General features: G+C 49.5%; 8 protein-coding genes across 8 annotated transcripts, besides 1 other annotated feature; 2 read left to right on the forward strand and 6 right to left on the reverse strand.

The window, feature by feature from the left end:
- Window positions 1-435: 435 nt before the first annotated feature.
- Window positions 436-1,641, reverse strand: FPSE_04333 (uncharacterized protein; the record flags this gene model as incomplete). The annotated part of the gene is made up of 1 exon (XM_009257451.1): window positions 436-1,641. One exon carries the CDS (start codon window positions 1,639-1,641, stop codon window positions 436-438), a length of 1,206 nt encoding a protein of 401 aa, XP_009255726.1.
- A 1,313-nt stretch (window positions 1,642-2,954) lies between these two features.
- On the reverse strand, window positions 2,955-3,361 carry FPSE_04334 (uncharacterized protein; the record flags this gene model as incomplete). The annotated part of the gene is made up of 3 exons (XM_009257452.1): window positions 2,955-3,049; window positions 3,099-3,260; window positions 3,316-3,361. The coding sequence occupies 3 exons, from the start codon at window positions 3,359-3,361 to the stop codon at window positions 2,955-2,957; spliced, it is 303 nt and encodes a 100-aa protein (XP_009255727.1).
- A 995-nt stretch (window positions 3,362-4,356) lies between these two features.
- FPSE_04335 (uncharacterized protein) lies at window positions 4,357-6,229 on the forward strand (the record flags this gene model as incomplete). The annotated part of the gene is made up of 2 exons (XM_009257453.1): window positions 4,357-4,532; window positions 4,579-6,229. The coding sequence occupies 2 exons, from the start codon at window positions 4,357-4,359 to the stop codon at window positions 6,227-6,229; spliced, it is 1,827 nt and encodes a 608-aa protein (XP_009255728.1).
- Window positions 6,230-6,699: 470 nt separating this feature from the next.
- Window positions 6,700-7,009, reverse strand: FPSE_04336 (uncharacterized protein; the record flags this gene model as incomplete). Its single annotated transcript, XM_009257454.1, has 2 exons — window positions 6,700-6,795; window positions 6,857-7,009. The coding sequence occupies 2 exons, from the start codon at window positions 7,007-7,009 to the stop codon at window positions 6,700-6,702; spliced, it is 249 nt and encodes an 82-aa protein (XP_009255729.1).
- A 1,563-nt stretch (window positions 7,010-8,572) lies between these two features.
- FPSE_04337 (uncharacterized protein) lies at window positions 8,573-11,526 on the reverse strand (the record flags this gene model as incomplete). The annotated part of the gene is made up of 2 exons (XM_009257455.1): window positions 8,573-8,611; window positions 8,665-11,526. 2 exons carry the CDS (start codon window positions 11,524-11,526, stop codon window positions 8,573-8,575), a joined length of 2,901 nt encoding a protein of 966 aa, XP_009255730.1.
- Window positions 11,527-12,350: 824 nt separating this feature from the next.
- On the forward strand, window positions 12,351-13,432 carry FPSE_04338 (uncharacterized protein; the record flags this gene model as incomplete). The annotated part of the gene is made up of 2 exons (XM_009257456.1): window positions 12,351-12,356; window positions 12,404-13,432. The coding sequence occupies 2 exons, from the start codon at window positions 12,351-12,353 to the stop codon at window positions 13,430-13,432; spliced, it is 1,035 nt and encodes a 344-aa protein (XP_009255731.1).
- A 189-nt stretch (window positions 13,433-13,621) lies between these two features.
- On the reverse strand, window positions 13,622-16,305 carry FPSE_04339 (uncharacterized protein; the record flags this gene model as incomplete). The annotated part of the gene is made up of 4 exons (XM_009257457.1): window positions 13,622-15,346; window positions 15,397-16,139; window positions 16,191-16,239; window positions 16,294-16,305. 4 exons carry the CDS (start codon window positions 16,303-16,305, stop codon window positions 13,622-13,624), a joined length of 2,529 nt encoding a protein of 842 aa, XP_009255732.1.
- Window positions 15,228-15,289: a microsatellite.
- A 648-nt stretch (window positions 16,306-16,953) lies between the features above and the next one.
- Window positions 16,954-17,578, reverse strand: FPSE_04340 (uncharacterized protein; the record flags this gene model as incomplete). The annotated part of the gene is made up of 5 exons (XM_009257458.1): window positions 16,954-16,963; window positions 17,017-17,066; window positions 17,117-17,179; window positions 17,237-17,401; window positions 17,525-17,578. 5 exons carry the CDS (start codon window positions 17,576-17,578, stop codon window positions 16,954-16,956), a joined length of 342 nt encoding a protein of 113 aa, XP_009255733.1.
- Between the last annotated feature and the right edge of the window lie 374 nt (window positions 17,579-17,952).

Raw genomic sequence — 17,952 nt, forward strand, 5'->3', positions numbered from 1 at the left:
AAAAATAATTAGCCTAAAGACTATAGTTTTAGTAGCATAAAATGACCTACTAATTTCGTCTCTTATGTTCTCAGCGGCCAATTCTTCTGGTACCCTGAGGTGCGTGCACAAGAGATGTTGATTCAGCTAGGTTAACACGGCGAGCCACAGCGCAGAAGGCGCTGTCGTGAACCCACCCAACAGGCTAACTAATCGGCGTGCACTTTCTGCCTGCTATAGAGCAGAGACGAAACGTTGATACGAGCTCAGACAAGGTACAAGATGGCAGGAATGACTCTAGACTGATGTTTGGATAGTATTATATCTTTGTATTAATCATGAAACTTATTTCTCATCATCCTCCTACAGCACCATCTGCACAACTATGAATATCCAGGGTATTTATCCAAAAGTAATACAAAACCTGGCATCCACTGATCATACAATCATTTGAACCTAAGACTCGTTGTTGCCAGTCTCAGACTCCATCTGGGCCTTGCGCGCAGCATTGAGAGCCTTGAGCTTGGCAGTACCGAAACCCAAAACACCACCCTCCTGGTTATCACCCAACCAAGGCTTCTTGGAATCACTGAGCATGCTACCAGTGACAAAGTAGATAAGCTGTCCAATGATGATAAGAACAAAAGCGATGGGGTACAGGAAGTGAATTGTGTAGCCAAAGACCCTGATTCCGATAATGACGCCCCAGAAGTTGGCAGTCAGCAACGAAATGTTGAGGAACGCCGCACTTCCCATGCGCAGCATGATGGGGACGAGAATGTAGAAAAGGTTCAGGCACAGAGTGTAACCGACGATCCAGCCGATAACCTTACCGTTCCAGGTAGCGTTATCGAAAGACTCACGGTCAAAGATGGCGGCCTGGACTCCGTTGATACACATGCCAAACAGACCCAGGAAAGACAAGACGTGGTACAAGTGAGCTCGAGACACGAGCCACTCCTCAAACACGTTGGTGGTACCGTAGAGAGTAGCACCGAGAAGGGCGAACAAGTCACCCTTGACCATGTCAAGACCGCTACCACCGTTGGTACCGCTGATGTGATCACTGCCAATCAGGATACCCATACCACCACAGCAGACCAAGATACCAATGATCTGGAAGATTCTGTAGCGGACCTTGAGAAGGAAGAAGGAAATGACAACGACACAGACGATGGCCCAGAAGTTGATGAGCTGGGCAGACAAGACGTTGGTGTATCGGTAGGCCAAAACAGTAAAGTAGTTTCCCTCAACGTCCAGGAACGCCATGATGAGATACTTCCAGCCATCCTTGACAGCAATCTTCCACCAACCACTAATACCATCTTTGTAAAGAAAGACGGGAGTGTAGATGAGGAACATGAGGATGTAGTTGAAGACGGTCTGGAAGGCGGGGATGTTGGTGCCCGCATTGGCGAGGAAGCTGGTAAAGGTGTTGGTGGCGGTGATGCACAGAGCAAGAACCTGTCCGAGAGCGAGGACAACCCAGAAGTCGACTGTGGTCAAGTAGCTGTACCAGTGGACAGACTTGACCTCGAGGGTGTGAATGCCTTGGCTGACGGCGGCATCTTGGTTGGTGGTTGCAGAGGCCGACGAGGTTTGGACGGCGTCGGCGGTTGGGCCTTTGGAGTCGCCTACAGCGATGGGTTGGTTCGCAGACATGTTTATTCGAGGGTATCGTATAGAAGTATCTAGAGATGTTAGTGGTTGTCTTCAATTGTGCTGCTGTCGCAACATACCTCGTAAACCTGTCGCAATGATATTTGTATATAGTGATATCTGTATTGGATGAAGTCTTTCTATCGTCTCCAGATGCAGCAAGCGCAAAGACTCAAAGTCGCTCGCCGGGTTCTTATGAACTGACACGGCACATATAATGCGCCGCTAGGTATATAAAGGAAGAGGTGGTCGAGGAGAAAAGGATCAACATGAGCTGGTTGCAAGGTCGAGGTGTCGTGGGGTATTTTAGGTCGGTCGCGAAAAAAAAAAGAATGCGCCCACTAGAAAGGTTTATCGGAGGCGATTAAGTTGGTGATCGACAACGGAGACGCCGTTTTAAAACAGCGACGATCTTTTTGTCTTTTAGTTTCTCAACGAGAGAGAAGAAGAAACAAATAGGAAGAGGGTCGACTACTCATCTTATCCTTTTTGCGCCCAAAACCCTGTCCCAACTGATCGGGTCTACTATCATGTGAATAATTTTTTTCTTCTTTTTCTGTCCCCAAGCTTTAACGGATCCAACCCAGAATCAGACAAGTTATAGACAGAAAGAAATCTAATTGGAGAGACACCTAAAAAGTACCCACGATCTATCGGGAGCCAAGGGACGGTGCTTTACTAGAAAAGGTCAAACGTCCTCGAGATGGTGCTTCTTTAATCCTTGGTGGCGGCTTGCGCCAGCGGGTCGGGGAGGGGAGTTCGCCGCGGCGGCAGCCGGGAAGAGGTCAAAGCTCCCCTGTCAGTTGGTTGTAGCAGGGGATGTTACAGTGCTTACAGGCCTAGGTTCCACTGAGGAGGGAATGTCAAACGGAGATGAGCCTATAACCAACACTCTGACTGGTAACAGCAGCAATGAAAAGAATCAAGGTTGAAAAGAATAGGTAATAGAAAATGATTGATAAAAGAAGCGTAAAACAGTCGATCCCAGCTGAAAATCAAAGCTATTGTGGCGTCTGATATCTGATCTAAAGGAGGGTGACCAAAAGTCTGGGCTCGCAAGGGAATGGATGAGCTGAAGAAGGATGGTCGCTAGTGCAAAACCACGTGGGGGTAACCAAGACAAATTGGCCGAGACTATCACATTACATCCATTAATGCTGCATTTCCTTCTGTCACAATTACTCTCTAGACCTTTCAACGTTTTATTATCGGGTTATTGCTTCTCGATACTCACGGTTTATCCAGAAGTCTAGCATAAATAATTATCCGTGCTTTCTTTAGCTTCCGTTGTATATACAAAGGCTGATACAGTGGGATTATGGCTTAGACAAAACACCAGACATGGCAGCTCGTACTGTCCTTGCAATCCAGACGTTGTTTCTTGTCGTATTACATGATTCTGAGTCTCTCCCTGGCTCAAATTAGCTGTTTGCTACTTTCTAGAGTCAAATACCACGTACGAGACATGAGTGGTAGTTGTGTTGATGAAGAGGCCATTGTGCTAGGTGGTAGTGGCTCTCGTTCTGGCAATGCTCTGATGTTTCGAAGCAAAAGGTCCTGAGATTCTTTTTCTGAGTTGATGTTGAGTCTGTTTGATACGTTTTCCATGTTGAAGTTATTTGCTGTATGTATGCTGTTAGTGATTGCTTGGGGGTCAATCATGGGTGACCAACTTACTCCAATTCGTTGCTAACGGAGTTCTCCGAGTCCCGGTCTCTGGCATCTTGACGCAAATGGGTTGATGAGTTAAGTTACTCTTGTGCCAAATCCTCAATATTAAGTTGCCATGTACCAAGCATATAAACAAGATAGCAGAAGCGATGCGTTACTTATAGACATGTTACTCACTCAAGGCCGTTCCAAAGCCCGTTCATATACCGGGCACCGGGAAACGCAGCGGCCGAAAGTGGAGCTTCCGTCTCGTATTTCGTACCGGCGGACAGAGATCCACTTGTACAGAGCTTCAACCTATTACCTGCTGCAGCCAGCGGCCTCGCATTATCATGCCAAGATGGGAAAGTTTGTATTGAGCCGCAATTCGGGGGCATTTGGAGAAATCAACTCATAAGTTTGCGGTGTAAGAAGTACATAAGTGAATAGTTTGACATTTGACTATGCTTCCAGTATTGATCTGATTGTCACAATGGGCTTGCTGCTAATCTTGTAAGAAAGCTAACAGATGTTGGTTTGTGGTAATAACATCAGAGGATGACACTGACTGTTCTTCTTTCTGATCAGTATGCCAAAGAGTCATGATGAGTTGGTGGGGCAATCATCTCTATAGCCGTTATTACTCAAACAATCCAATCTTCACCTTTACGTCTCTATACACTCCCTTAACAAATAGGCGGTCTATCCAGTACTATCCATAACATCTATCGTCACGGGTCATGGTTCATGAATGCGCGTCCTCGTGGTCCGCTGAAGCATGCGCTATCGTTGATGCATGACCCCTTGCGGGGAGAGTTCTCAGCCTTCCTATTCGTCAGAATTGCTTAGATACGCACATAACTCGGACATCGTATCCAATCATCACCCACAAAGCCCTGTTGTCCCTCAGGGTCCCCTACCACGTCATTCTAGCGTGAAGCTACCTTATCATACTTCCCATCGACCCGAACTCGGCGGTCACTCTTCTTCCTCTTCATCTCCATCAACACAAGACGGTTTCATCCTCTTGTTCAACCATTAATCTCTTCACTGTCTCACTTCTCCAACATGATTCTCCGGAGTAAAACACTTGCTGCTGGCTCAGCGCTGGTCGCTGTAGCTCGCGCCTCGCAACCCGGAGCTGCAGCGCCGGTACCAGGTCCCATGAGAGACCTTACTTGGGGTCAGATTAACTTTATCCACACAACGGATACACATGGCTGGATTGGCGGCCACTTACAAGAGTATGTTCTCTATCCGTTCCACGACAAGCTGTGGCTGACTCTCCAGACCTCAATATTCTGCTGATTGGGGTGACTACATCTCCTTCACCAAGCATATGCGCGACCAAGCCGACAAGAGGGGATCCGACCTACTAGTCATCGATACTGGCGATCGCATCGAGGGCAATGGCTTATACGACGCTTCAACCCCTAAGGGCCTCTTCCAATATGACATCTACGCCGAAGCCGACGTCGACATCATGTCTACCGGCAATCATGAGCTTTACAAAGCCTACTCGGCTGATATGGAACACAACACCACTGTTCCCAACTACAAAAACAGCTACCTTGCATCCAACCTTGACTACATCAGTTTCGAGACCGGCGATCGCGTTCCCCAAGCCCCGCGCTACAAGAAGTTCAAGACAAAGAACCAGGGTCTCAACATTGTGGCGTTCGGCTTTCTCTTTGACTTTACCGGAAATGCCAACAACACGGTTGTTCAGCCCGTGGAGGACACTATCAAGGAAGATTGGTTCCAGGAAGCTATCCATGAGAAGCCTGATCTCTTCGTCGTGGTTGGCCATGTTGGTCTTCGCATGGAAGAGTTCAAGGTTATCTATACTGCCATTCGCAAACAGAACTGGCACATTCCCATCGCTTTCTTCGGTGGCCATGCGCATGTTCGCGATACTGTCCAGTATGACTCCAAGGCTTTGGCTATAGCCAGTGGCCGCTATTTCGAGACCATTGGATGGATGTCAATAGACGGTATTAAGAAAGGCAGTACCAAGGAAGTCGAGGCAGCTGCTTCTCCTACCTTTACTCGCCGATACATCGACAACAACCTCTATGGCCTACACTATCACACTGGTCTTAACGAAACTACATTCCCCACAGAGAATGGCAAGAGAGTCAGCAAGATGATTACCCGTGCCCGCAAGGCTCTTCAGCTCGATTACACGTTCGGCTGCGCTCCAAAAACACTCTGGATGGCTCGGGCCAAGCCCACTGACGAGGATAGTATTTATCATTGGATCTCCAATCACCTCTTGCCCGATGTCATCACTCGCAAGGATCGTAAAGACAAGTCGAGACTGGCCATCTTCAACACTGGTGGTATTCGATTTGACATTTTCAAGGGCGGTTTCACACGAGACAGCACTTATGCTGTCTGCCCCTTTGACAGTGGATTTAAATACATCCCTGACGTCCCATACAAAGCCGCTGCCAAGGTCATTGATCTCCTCAACAGCGCTGAAAGAATCTTTTCTGAGAACGGCCTTGATGTTAAGTATATGGCCATGCCCGAGCAAGCGTTCCCCGCTCCCGTTATGAAGGCTCAGTTTGAGAAGAACAAGATAGATGCAGAAGAGCCTCGTCTCGAACTTCGAAGTCTCTTCGATAAACCTGGTTTGACTGCCGGCTATACTACCATAGACGATATCGGCGCCGACGGCGATGATACCATTCACGAGCCAGTCAAATTTTATCAGCAGCCCAACTGTGTCCAGGCTGAGATTAACATGCCCAAGGATGGTGAGCCAGACACAGTTGACTTTGTATTTCTAGACTTTATCCAGCCATGGATTATCCCTGCCCTCAGACTTGCAGGAGCGGGCCATTTTAGTGACGCTGATGTTGAGCGTTATATTGAGGGTTCTTTTACGTATCACATGGCCGATTGGATTAGCAAGAACTGGCAGGGTGAGTGTTGAGTTACAACAACTAGATGAATTTGGACGCAACTCCATGGCGTTTTTGTATTAGGGCAGCATATTTAGGCACTTTGATAGCATTGACAAGAAATTGAACACAATATGAAAGAGTTCATGTGATCCAGGATTCCGAAATGAGTGTCAATTTTAGTGCCAGGTACTGAAAGACAGTTCACTCAAGTGTTCTTAAGCAGCTCATCAAGTAAAGGGGCAATGCAGTAGATTGAAGATGCTATGCTTGAGTAACTAATATACGATCTTGAAACCCCCACATGCTGTTTCTGTGTATGTGCCATGTTTCTATCAACATTTCTAAGGAAAGGACCTCATGCAGTGTGCATGAAAACAAGTATATAAAAAAAGACCAAATGCACAAGTCGGAACCCAAGCCGCAGAGATAGAAGTCGTTGTCGAGAGTGTAAGACAATCCAATCAAAGAACTCCCATGGCTATCTCATCGCTTTGAAAGCTTACTGGGGGAACTTGAAGCCGGGAGGGACACAGTAGGGGCTGGCGCTCTTCTTGTAGAAGACACAGCCGGTCTTGGGAGGGCAAACTCCAGCAGCCTTTGGTAATGTCAGTCAATGGTTACTTTGAGTTGGAAGATAGAGTGTGTTTGTGACTTACCACCCACTTGCTGGTGACATCGCAGACCTGCCAGCCAGTCTTGTCGGGAGTGCAGGAGTAGGTACCGGGCTTGCAGCCACTGGTAGCAACGTCGAGAGGAGACGCGGCAGCGACGGAGGCGAGAGCAGTGATGGCGACGGCGGTGAACTTCATGTTTGCGGTTGGTGGTTTGTTTGGAGGAGTGTGTGTGGTTTTGAGCGAGTGTTGTTTGTAGAATGTAGTAGAAAGATGCTTGTGTTGATGAGAGTGATGAGGAAAAGAAGTCGATTTGAGAGAGAGGATGGAGTGGTTTATATACTTGATTTCGAGTGCATGCAAGTCCTACTTCTTGATATCTGTTGCTATTCTTGTGTGGTGAGTCTCACTTACACGAGCTGGCAAGTCTGCCCTCTTCGGAACTCGGGGCTCTAGTCCTAGACTGTCTGCCTGATGCTATTTTCGTTTCTTTCCCTCCCGTTTTGCAACAGGAGACTTGCTACAACGAATAGCAGCATTCTGTGCCTACCTATACGAGTTGCTTGGAATGGCGGGAATGTGACTATGCCACTTTCCATCTACCTTTTGATCGGATTCGCTTGCAACGTTGACTTTTTGTTGGAGAGAAAAGCTAGACGGGATCTGGGTAGATGGGCTGGAACAGGCAAGCAAGCAAGCCACTTACACGACAGCGCTAGAACAAGTCACACGATCGAAGCTGCCAGCCCTACAGATGTGGTGTTACTGTTGGACGATGTTTATAGAGTACATTAAATCAGATTAATTGTATCATTGCTTTTCTTAACATGGTAGATTATGCTGTTGACATGACTACAAGGTACTGCTTAGACAACTCACCATTACACTTCAAACAGACACAACATCCAACATCCAAAAGAGTAAATACCTACCGCTCTCCAAAAACAACAACTCATTCCATCCTAAAAATAAATCCTTCGTTCGATTGATTCAGCCCAATTACCCCGCAAAAAGCAACAACCTGTCACATCATGTTCTCCTCGCAGCTAATTCGTCCTTCCAAAACGCCTCTCTCGTGTTCCCCAATATACCCCAGAGAAAAATCATGAATCCTTACCGTGAAATTTGCTCACGGTACCGTGACAGTTCGCCAAAGTCCTGTTATGTGTTACCACAAGGCATATTATTATTATTACATTGACGTAAAGCTGCTGACATCAAAAGCCCATCTTGTCATCTCACCACCCGTGGAAAACAAGTCCTATAATCTTCATTGTTATACGATGCAAAAACGATCCATATGCAGGCCCGATCAGCAGTGATACGAGACTTGGGATCCATGTGTGCTTACTGTACATGCAGTAGACTGCTGTACAGAGTACCGTACTTGGACTACGTTGCTGTACCTGTCCGTAAGCAAAGAAATTCCCCGTCTTGTCACCCTCTCCGGCTTCAAGCCCCGCGACAGTCCGTGGCGCCAAGCCCGTTATTTACTCCGCCCAACGGGAAACACGGAGACCCCGATCTCGGGCGTTGACTATGAGCTCGTGGCTTTTTTCTTTGTTAGTAGGACGTTTGGATCGTTACATTTCGAGGCTGACACTTCCATCCGTCAAGTCACGGCATGACGTAGAGAAAATACAGTACTTTATTTCCATTTACAGCATCATAACCCTATATCCTATACTCGCTCCCATTGGCCTCGTGTCGGCCAGCTCTAGTAATTAGCTCCTAATATGACATGCCCTCTCTTTTCAGTCTCTAAGACTCCCAGCCCCTGTTGATTTGTTTTCTCCTCACCTAAACGAGGTTAGCAAAGTGTCCGGTCTGCATATTCGGAAAGGAATTCTTACCATTGGTGAAAGGAACAGCACACCGCCCAGCAGTGACACGACAGTCAGAATGAGAGTGGACTTGTTAAATCCATCTCCCAGAATATCAAACATGCCACTGGGAGCAAGTCGTGTTCCAAAGACATCCACGCCATAGGCTACAATCAGACTTGTGCTCTCCACAATGACTGGCGTGGCGAGGATGTTCTTCACACCCACAACGTTTCGCTGGTGAGAAATGATTGATCGGGGATCGATCTCAATGCTAGGGGTGTACTGGATGAGACCCTCGGCTTCCTTCTCAGCTGGTGTTGAGTCGCGGCCAACGGGTCGTCGGGCGTCGAGAACCTGGCGGGACAAGCCGGCGATGGAGTGTGCTTCGGGAAGGTAGGCAAGAACCTGACGGTTCGCAATGCCTTGTCGAGTCTGTGTTACCGACAGAGAGTCCAGTGGCTGAGACAGAACGTAAGCTTGCGACTCAGCCCAAGGCAGAGCAGGTCCAGCTGGGGAGTCGACGGGCTTGAGAGGAGAGTAGGTCTCGGCATCACCCAGAGGACCACGGTCGTTGGGCGAGGAAGATTCGTAGAGGTCGGTAATAACAATATGGTTGCCCCGAATGGATCGCTTGGTTCCATCCTCAAGAGTGTACTGTCCGAAGAAAGTGCATGCATACCAGTTCTCAGCCATAGTGCAAGAGATGGGCTTAGTAGAGTCGACGCCAGCATAAGACTGGGACGCCAGAATCTGACCCGAGATGGTGTCAACCAGCTGAACGGACAATGAGGAAGAAGCCTCGTCAATGGCAGCAACCACAATAGTGTTGGGGTTGAGGTACTTGTAGCTGACGCGACGATCGGCCAGAACACGACCAATAGAAGCGACAGGGTCGTGAGAATCAGGCTTGGCAATCTCGACGATCTTCTGACCACGGAAGAGCTGGAGCTGCCAAATCTCCTCCGCGGAAACCTTGTTACCTGATTCAACAAACTTGATACCCTTGAGAGTCTCTCCCTCGCCTCGGACAACAATGGTCTGGCTAGGAGTAAAACCAGCTGGGACGGGTCCGACTTCTCCGTTGGCACCGACAGGGAGAAGCCAGTTACCAGCGGGGCTGTCAACAACGACGGTGCTGGATACACGAGGAAGAGATCCCGCGGGCATGACCTCGACAACATCGCCTGTGTCACTCTTGATAGCAACGTACTCGCCCTTGGCGCCACGCAGTGTAACAACACCCTCGTCCTTGGCATACATACCCTTGACATCGAGGGTCTCGCCAGAAAGTTGGGGAAGGACAGACTTGGACCAGACAACCTGACCCTTGTGCTCAGTGCTCAAGCCATACATGCGGCCACGGCGAGTTACAAGGACAACAAGCTTGTTGAAGCCAAAGGTATCTCGGTGCAGACCCTCCTTCTTGCTGACAGTTTCACCGCCGGAGATGCTGGAAATGAAGCGCTCGGGGAGAGATGCAAGGTAGTCGGGAAGATACTGGAGGTCGTTCATGTGACGGGTGACACGGTGGATGTAGGCCTGGAGAGGGTTGGTGTGGGCCTCCTCCTCCAAGACCTTGGCCAGGTTCTCGACACCAGGGACATCAGCCCAGACGGCAGCGACGGCAGCAGAGAGACCTTCAGGACGTTTCCAGTCGACCTCGCCGTTGCGGACCATGACCCAGTCGTCAGACTTGGTAACAGCAGCAGCTCGAATAGCAAAGCCTTCAGTACCAGATTTCTTGATAACCTCAGCAACAGCATGAACAGCTTCAATATCGCCAGCAGGCTTGAAAGCCCAACGAGCCAGTACAGCGTGGGACTCGGACGAGACAACCAAAGTCTCATCCTCAGTCACGCGAGCAAAATAGACGTTAGCTCCGTCGGAGCTGGTGGAAAAGGCGCCTGGGCCAGAAAGGTGAGGCAACTCGTAGGCCTTGGAGACCTTGCTGTTCTTCAAGTCGGTGTGGTAAACTTCGGCCTTGTTTCCAGTCTTGGTTCGGGTATGGACCAGGAAGTGAGGCTGAGACTGGGTGAGATGAGGCGCGTGAATAACAACAGAAGCAGCGTCGGCGGGCAACTGGAGGTCCTGAGTTGTCTTGCTACCCAAAACGTTCACCTTGAGCTTGGTAAGGGTGCTATCAGTCCAGGCAAGGATAGGAGCAGCCGAGTTGCCGCCGACAAACATGACGTCCTTGGGTCCATGAACATCGCCCCTGGTGCCAATGGCAAAGTCATCCAGTCGTCCTCCGGTGAGGGTATCGAGGGCAGTAACCTTGAGGCTATAAGAAGCAGGCGATCCGTGGAGGCTGACAACGTAGATCTTGGAGATATCGGTAGAGACCTGGAGGGGAATGTTGTGGGCAACCTCTCGGAACTCCCAAACGACCTGACCCAGAGTACCATGTATACGTCGTAGAACTGTAGTGCCGTCCTCATCGTACAAAACCAAAACATCCTTTCTAGAGCTCTCAGTCAACTCGAGAATCTCCAGATCCTTAACCTCGCCCTTGAACTCGTTGTGCCACACGTTACGACCAGTCAGCGCATCCCAAGCCTGCACCTTGGAGCCATACGCCGCAGCAACCCAGTGCTCGCCCTCAGCCGCGCGCAAGAAACCGCCGCCATTGGTGATATCGTCGGCAATCTGCTGACGCCAGACAACAGCGCCGTTGCTGGGGTTCACGGCGCCGACAATGCCGACGTCGCTGAGTGTGTAGAGGAGGCTCGCCTTGTCTGACTTTCGTGGTCGATGGAAGAAGGTGGTCTCGACCTGGGGGACGCCGACGAGCGCGTGGTGGAAATCGATGTGGCCGACTTCATCCTGGAAGACGGCGGCGCCGAGGGACGATAGCGCCAGAAGGAGCAATGGCTGGAGTGAGAGCCGCATTGTGGTTGTGTTGAGGGCGTTTATGCGGGCTTCACACTTGGGAGCTTCAGAGAGAGCTAGGGTGTTGCATCATGATGGGCTATCTGTTCGTTGCGCAATGCTTAGTCATCGGGGGAAGCTTAGGGTAGGTCAGTTTCAAACTTGAACTGTCTGAGCAAGATAAGATAGAATGATCATAACTACAATGAATATTACTAGAAATGTTTATTATAGATGGTGTAAAGATTAATCTTGTACATCAAACGCCGTTTGTGTTCGTTGTTAAAGCGTAGTGTGATGCGTTGCTGAGCCTATCACAAACATGAGACACCACATTCAACGGCATTCGAACAAATCGTCGACCACTCAAGAAGCGAAGAAAGACACTAGCCAGTCAGAGTGAACTCCTATATAACATTAAAAGACCAAGGTTTGATCTTCTCGGCATATAAATTATACTCTGTACATTTATTTGCGCGCGAGTTCCAATCATGAGACCGCCCCACGCGTAGTAACAGATCCCGTGCCACTAACACAACTCAATGTCTTACAGTTTAACATGGACCAGGACCTCAGACTTATACCTTACGAATCTCAAGAATGAGGGAAATCAAGGCTTCTTCGGAAGTTTCTTTGTTTTAAATCAGAACCCGTCTCGGGATGAGTTCTCATGTAGTGGTCATGCGTATGCAAATCGAAGAAATGGCATCATCGAGTTATCTGCCGAGCTGCACATATCGATAGATTATATATAAGCCCCGTCTTCATAGTATGTAGTAATGTCTCTGGCAATCTCTGTTTGATCGACCCTTGTGATGATCGATGCCCAACAGCTGGTATTTGACATGGAAGTTCGTTTCGCCTCTCTCCCTAACAACCACCCACTTACACCAAACAGCCCCGATCTCTCATCCCATCATGGACCGACACTCCCCTCCCGAGCATAACCCTCTCCGCAAGCGGTCTCCTCGTCCTAGCCGACCTCCGCACAATATCCCGCAGAACAGCTCTCACCGGCGGTGCCTCTTGGGTGGACGCCTTCGTCCTCGCCCCCGGCTTACACTACCAACAAGCATGCGACGACCTCGAACGCGAAGCCCCCGTTGGTTTAATGGCTCTGTCCACACAAGCACTCGGCGAAATGCAGTATGCTGTTAAGAATACAATGACGGCGAGTTACCTCAAGAGTTTGTGTAAAGATGGCGAGGACAGCATCACTTTAAACGTGGGGATAGATACACCGTGGGATGTGGTCAAGATTGTTGGAAAAGCGCTCGAAAAGAAGAAAATCGCCGACGAAGAGGGAGACGACGACGATGCGGATCATAATGATTGGACTTCACTCTCTGATGTCGACTGGCTCAGTCATCTTCTCTACCTCGGCAGCCCCATCATAACACTATCATCTATATCCTTCATGGTCATTCTAGAAGACTGGTGGGGTCTAGCTATAATGCTCACGCTGATAATCTCACGTATTCTCAACATCTGGGCCATAAAACAACGCATGACACACTCAGAACCTACCCCCGAGAGCCTGATCATGACAGAGTACCGCATCGACTTCGGCGGAGGACACAGCGTGCGACTTCGCGGCCCGGATGCAGATCTACAAGCCATCGTTACGCACGCTTGGCTACGTGCGCAGTCGGTCCTCGAAGGCTATCTTGAGGCAGTGGCTAAGCTTATGGTATACATGTCTGCTGCGCTGGGAGGAAACATGACGCAGGCGGGTGCGATTGTGCTTATTGGGTTGTTGCTTGGGAGTGCGGCGCTGCTGGGGTTGAGTAATGCACATGCTCGAGGCTTTCGCATGCATGGCCGATATGCGATGCCCGAGAAGAAGAAAGCAAAGATGATTCAAGAGGCCCTTGCTACGAGTAGAAATAGCGTTTCAGCAAGAGAAGCAAGTGGCGGATTAGTTTAACATACTCGATTGATATTTATATGCAAGACTGAACTTGTAATAGACATAATTTGTATTCCCTGTTGTCCATGAAATCATTAGAGCTAATTGGCCCTGAAAGTAACCGTATTATACAAACTCCATCTCTTATTGCCATTGTCCAATAATCGACATCCAGTTAGGTTGTGAATAGGCCCCTCCTCCAACAGTCTATTGGCTCGTGGGTGCCTCGAGAGAAGCGGTATCGACCTCCTTCTTAATTTCTTCCTCCTTCTTTTCTGCCTCAGCCTCCATAGGCTCCGGCACTATGGGGGCCTCTACAGCAGGGGCTTCAAGGACAGGATCACTGGGCTTTTCTTCCTCAGCAGCCATAGGCTCAGTAACCATGGGCTCATCAACTGGTTCTTGCGGAGCCTCTGATGGTATTGAGGCTGGCTCGGGGGGTACATCGGCCGCTGCTTCTGTGGGTGCTTCTGTAGGTGTTTCTACAGGTGCCTCAACAGGTGCCTCGACACTTGGCTTGACCTCAGTCTCAGCAACAGGGTCGGGTCCAGACTCGGCAACAGGCTCTTCGATAGGTTCAGCAACAGGTTCAACAGTGGGTTCAATGTCCATCTCCGTAGGAGCCTCGGGCACAGACTCTTCCACTGGCGCAGGCACTGGTGGAGTTGGCAAATCTTCCTTGATGGTCTCTATGTCTGCATGTTCCTGATCAAGCTTATCCATCAAGCTGGCCATCACATCAGGAGATTCTCCCCTGGTAACTTCTTCAACAGCGGGAGGAATGGACTCCTCCTTGACCTCTGCTTGAGGCGGTGTTGGTGACTTAGCCTCCTCTGCTGCAGACTCTTGCAAGGTAGTTTCAGCAGGGGGCTCTGCTGGGGGCTCAACAACTGAAGGAGGAGCAGTTGGAATATCAGGAACGTCAGAGACAGGTGCAGTGATTGAAGCTGAGTCATCGGGTCTGATGCTGTCTTCTGTCAAACCAGTGTCCTTCTGTTCCAATTGCGGTCTTGACGGAAGAGCTTCTTCGCCAGGTAGAATGTCAAAGGGAAGCTTGGCCTCACTTCCAGGGGCAGAATGTCCTTGTCCACCAGAGCTTCCCGGAGGCGAAGCAGCAATATTGCCCACTTCTTCAGGTGGAGGAGGCAGCAGCGCTTCATTATCAGTTGGCTCCAACATGGGAATATCGCGATCAGTTGCAGCTTCAGGGGCCTCTCCGACAATCGTCGATGGCGGCTCGGCCACGGTTGACTCAGCAGGTTCAGCCGCGGGTCCTACTACTGGCGGTTGGTCAATTCCGAACGCAGCATTCGCAGCCGTTTTCAGAAGGTGCTCTTCATCGACGCCTGATGCATGAGGCTCATTGTCATTAACAGGGGGTTCCAAAGATACCTCTTTGAGATTTTCCTCGGTCAGTTGAGGCTCCTTCTTCTCATCAATATCGGCGAAAGGTGCGTTAAGTGATTCTTGGAGTATCTGCTCTGTGTCTTCCTTTGTAGGCGAGGGCATGACAACGTTCTTGAGAGGACTGCCTTCAACCCTTGATTCTTCAGGCGTGAGGGCAGGTGGCGCTAGGTTTGCAGCGCTTTCTTGTGCAGGTTCAGAAGAATCGTTTTCCATAACAACATCAGTGTCTTCGTTTGCGGGAGCAACAGCAACAGCAACAGGAGGTTCAGCTGGAGCAGGCACAGGAGCAGGAGGCGGGGCGGGAGCAGCCTCGGTGGTCGTTGTGGGGGCAGCATCCGTCATTTCGTGATCTTGCTGCTTGTTGTTTTCACCGCTCGCCTGACCGTCCGCCGGAGCTGGTGTTCCGTCACCATCTTCAGCTTCATCACCTTCGTCATCTTCTCCATCTTCATCGTCATCGTCATCATCCGCATCGACCATTGAACTGTCCCGATTGGCCGAGTCTTCGCGCTCTTGTTTAATAGCCTATAAAAAGTCAGTAACCGGGTAGAACAAATCTGCAGATCCCAACGTACAGCTTCTGCGGGGTTCTCAGGCTTGATGGGAACGGCAGGGGTGGCACCATCTGCAGTTCCAGCGGGTGCCACGACGGGAGCTCCAGTTTCAGGCAGAGGGTTCTTGATCTTCTTCTTTCCGCGACCAGGACCAGCCTTGGTCTTTCTCTTGGGAGGTGGAGGTCGTCGTCGGTTGGGCACAGGTGTCGTAGCAAGAGGCTCTAAGCCGGCGGCAGGCGCAGGTTCGATTCTAGTTGAAACGATTTCGCCCTGAACCTTCTGACCCTCACCTAGGGTAACCTCCTCTGTATATGGGTTTCCAGCGGCATCGATTCTCCTGATAGTCGCCCTCGTAACTGTTGGTCCCTGGACCTTTTCTTCGACTGTCCGACTGGCGATTGTCACGGTGTTCTTTTGTCGCTTGGCGAGATGCGACGCACCAGAATTATCAAGGTTTCGTGGCAGCTGTTTCCAGACCTTGACACTGAATCCTCTAGCGCCTGTATCTTCTTCTTTCTTCTCTGTCTTCTCAGGAGCTGCATCAGCGTCGTTCTCCTCCTCTTCGGCTGGCGCAGGTCTTTTGTACAGTCGTCCGGATCGTGCGGCGGCAAGAAGCTCCTGGCTATGTGCGGGAAGCAGATGCGAATCCTTCGGCATGCCATGGGGCAGATCGATTGACCAGACATCATTTTGTTGACTTTGTTCTTGCTGTTGCGGCGGCGCAACGCTTATCCATTCTTGTCGCCATTGTCGCACGGGCAGACCTTTAAATCGTTAACACGCGTCGTCGTCGGGCGCACTCAAAATCATCATACCTTCAAAATCGTCATGCTCGGCGTACCCAGCTCGATTGGCGCGACGCGTCTAATTAAGTTTAGTGATTGATTGCATGCGCAGGGGAAGCAAACGAGGACTTACTCCAGGCGCCATCGCTGCTAATACAAGACAGAAAGGACTCGTATACTATCTATGATAATGATATAAAACAAATGCTCTACTCGAATTCGATTGGGATGCTCGCGCTGTCGTAAGATATGTTCTTGGAGAATTAGTTGTACGAGGCTGAGTCGCGATTCGCGATGGCTGTCAAATGTCATTGTTAGTTGACCAATTGAATTCGCCGTTCCCCGCTGACGTAATACACTTTAGAAGGAATCTCGAGTCAACGACCGTTGAAGTACAGATGAAAAGGTTACCGTGAGCTTTATTTTCTCGTTGATAGTCTAAAGATGATGCATAGCATCTGTTAATACCTATCTCTTTTTGCTCTCTAGGCTGCTCCTGTGAATACCTTTCCCATGGTCTATCCACCGCATCGACAAACCACATGAACAAGCACCATCATTGGACAAAGACAACTAAAAGGCGAAATGGGGTCAAGATTGTGATTCTTCGTCTATTACTCGAGCCTCGGTACGCTTCCTCCAACCTAAAGGCATCCCTCATGGCTCGTTGACGCCTCTGATCCTTGGTATCTGATACATATACATTATCCCCAAATCCATGCTACTGTACACTCGAGTCGTCTCTTTTATATTTTATCCAGTCGTTTCAAGTTTTCGTGATAGCGAATCATCTTTAGTCGTAACTATAAAAAATAATTAGCAATTGGTGGCGATAACTTCGTTTTTTCCTGCTTACCCCTGCTCCTTCTGTCTGAGAATCTCCTGGTTGTTGCCCGTCTGCTTGCCCTGGTTGAAGTTAGGATAATGGTCATATGTCTTCTGTAGGCATAACTTACCGAGATACCACCCTCAACGACTAACCGGTCGATTTGGTAGAACTGGCTGATGACTGTTTGTCGCTGCTCGCTGTCAGCAATTTGCCCTTATTTTGAAACACACATGTATCCCCCACGCACCTTCAAGCTCTGAAGCTCCTTAATTCCATGCTGGACCAACTCCTGCACCTTTCGGCTATCCTGCTCGCCCTGGTGCTCTCGGAAAGCATCTCTCGTCCGTCGCTTCGCATACTCGCGGAAGTTGTACGCAGAGAACTGCGAACCTTGCCGTAATAATTGGCGGTACTGCGCGAACGAAATAATCAGCCATGATCAAATATTTGTCAAGGTGCATGGCTTTTTTGCCATCATCCCTGCAGATTTGCTTAAGGGCGGCAATTCCCTCTGTGCGGGAGGGGGACAACTCACGAGTGATCGGACTTGCTGCGACATGTCACCTTTAATCGTGCTAGCGACAGACATTTGTTGTGAGTTGTAGGTTGGAGGGGAAATCGACTACCAGGTAGATTTGCGACGGGCTTGGAGATGTCCGATGATGCAAGGCATTTGGATTTGGACTGCGAGCTCGGTGTTAGTCGGCGCGGAGAAATTTGCCGCTCCGGCCGGGTTCGTCGGGGAAGAGAGTTCGTACTGTGCCTGGCAACTGTTTCAGTAGTATGAATACAGTGCGTGATCCTGTCATCAATCGGTATCATCCTCCGTAATATCGGGAAATTATTAATCTGATAATGAAGCCTTAAGATAATTAAAGACCAGTTGGTTACCTCATGTAATCCTCTCTTTCGCACTGGGTTCAAAATCAGCATCCGTACACTATCAGTTCTTGCTTTTCACTA

This window comes from Fusarium pseudograminearum, chromosome 1 (genome assembly GCF_000303195.2).
Source record: "Fusarium pseudograminearum CS3096 chromosome 1, whole genome shotgun sequence".
In the NCBI taxonomy this organism is placed as follows: domain Eukaryota; kingdom Fungi; phylum Ascomycota; class Sordariomycetes; order Hypocreales; family Nectriaceae; genus Fusarium; species Fusarium pseudograminearum.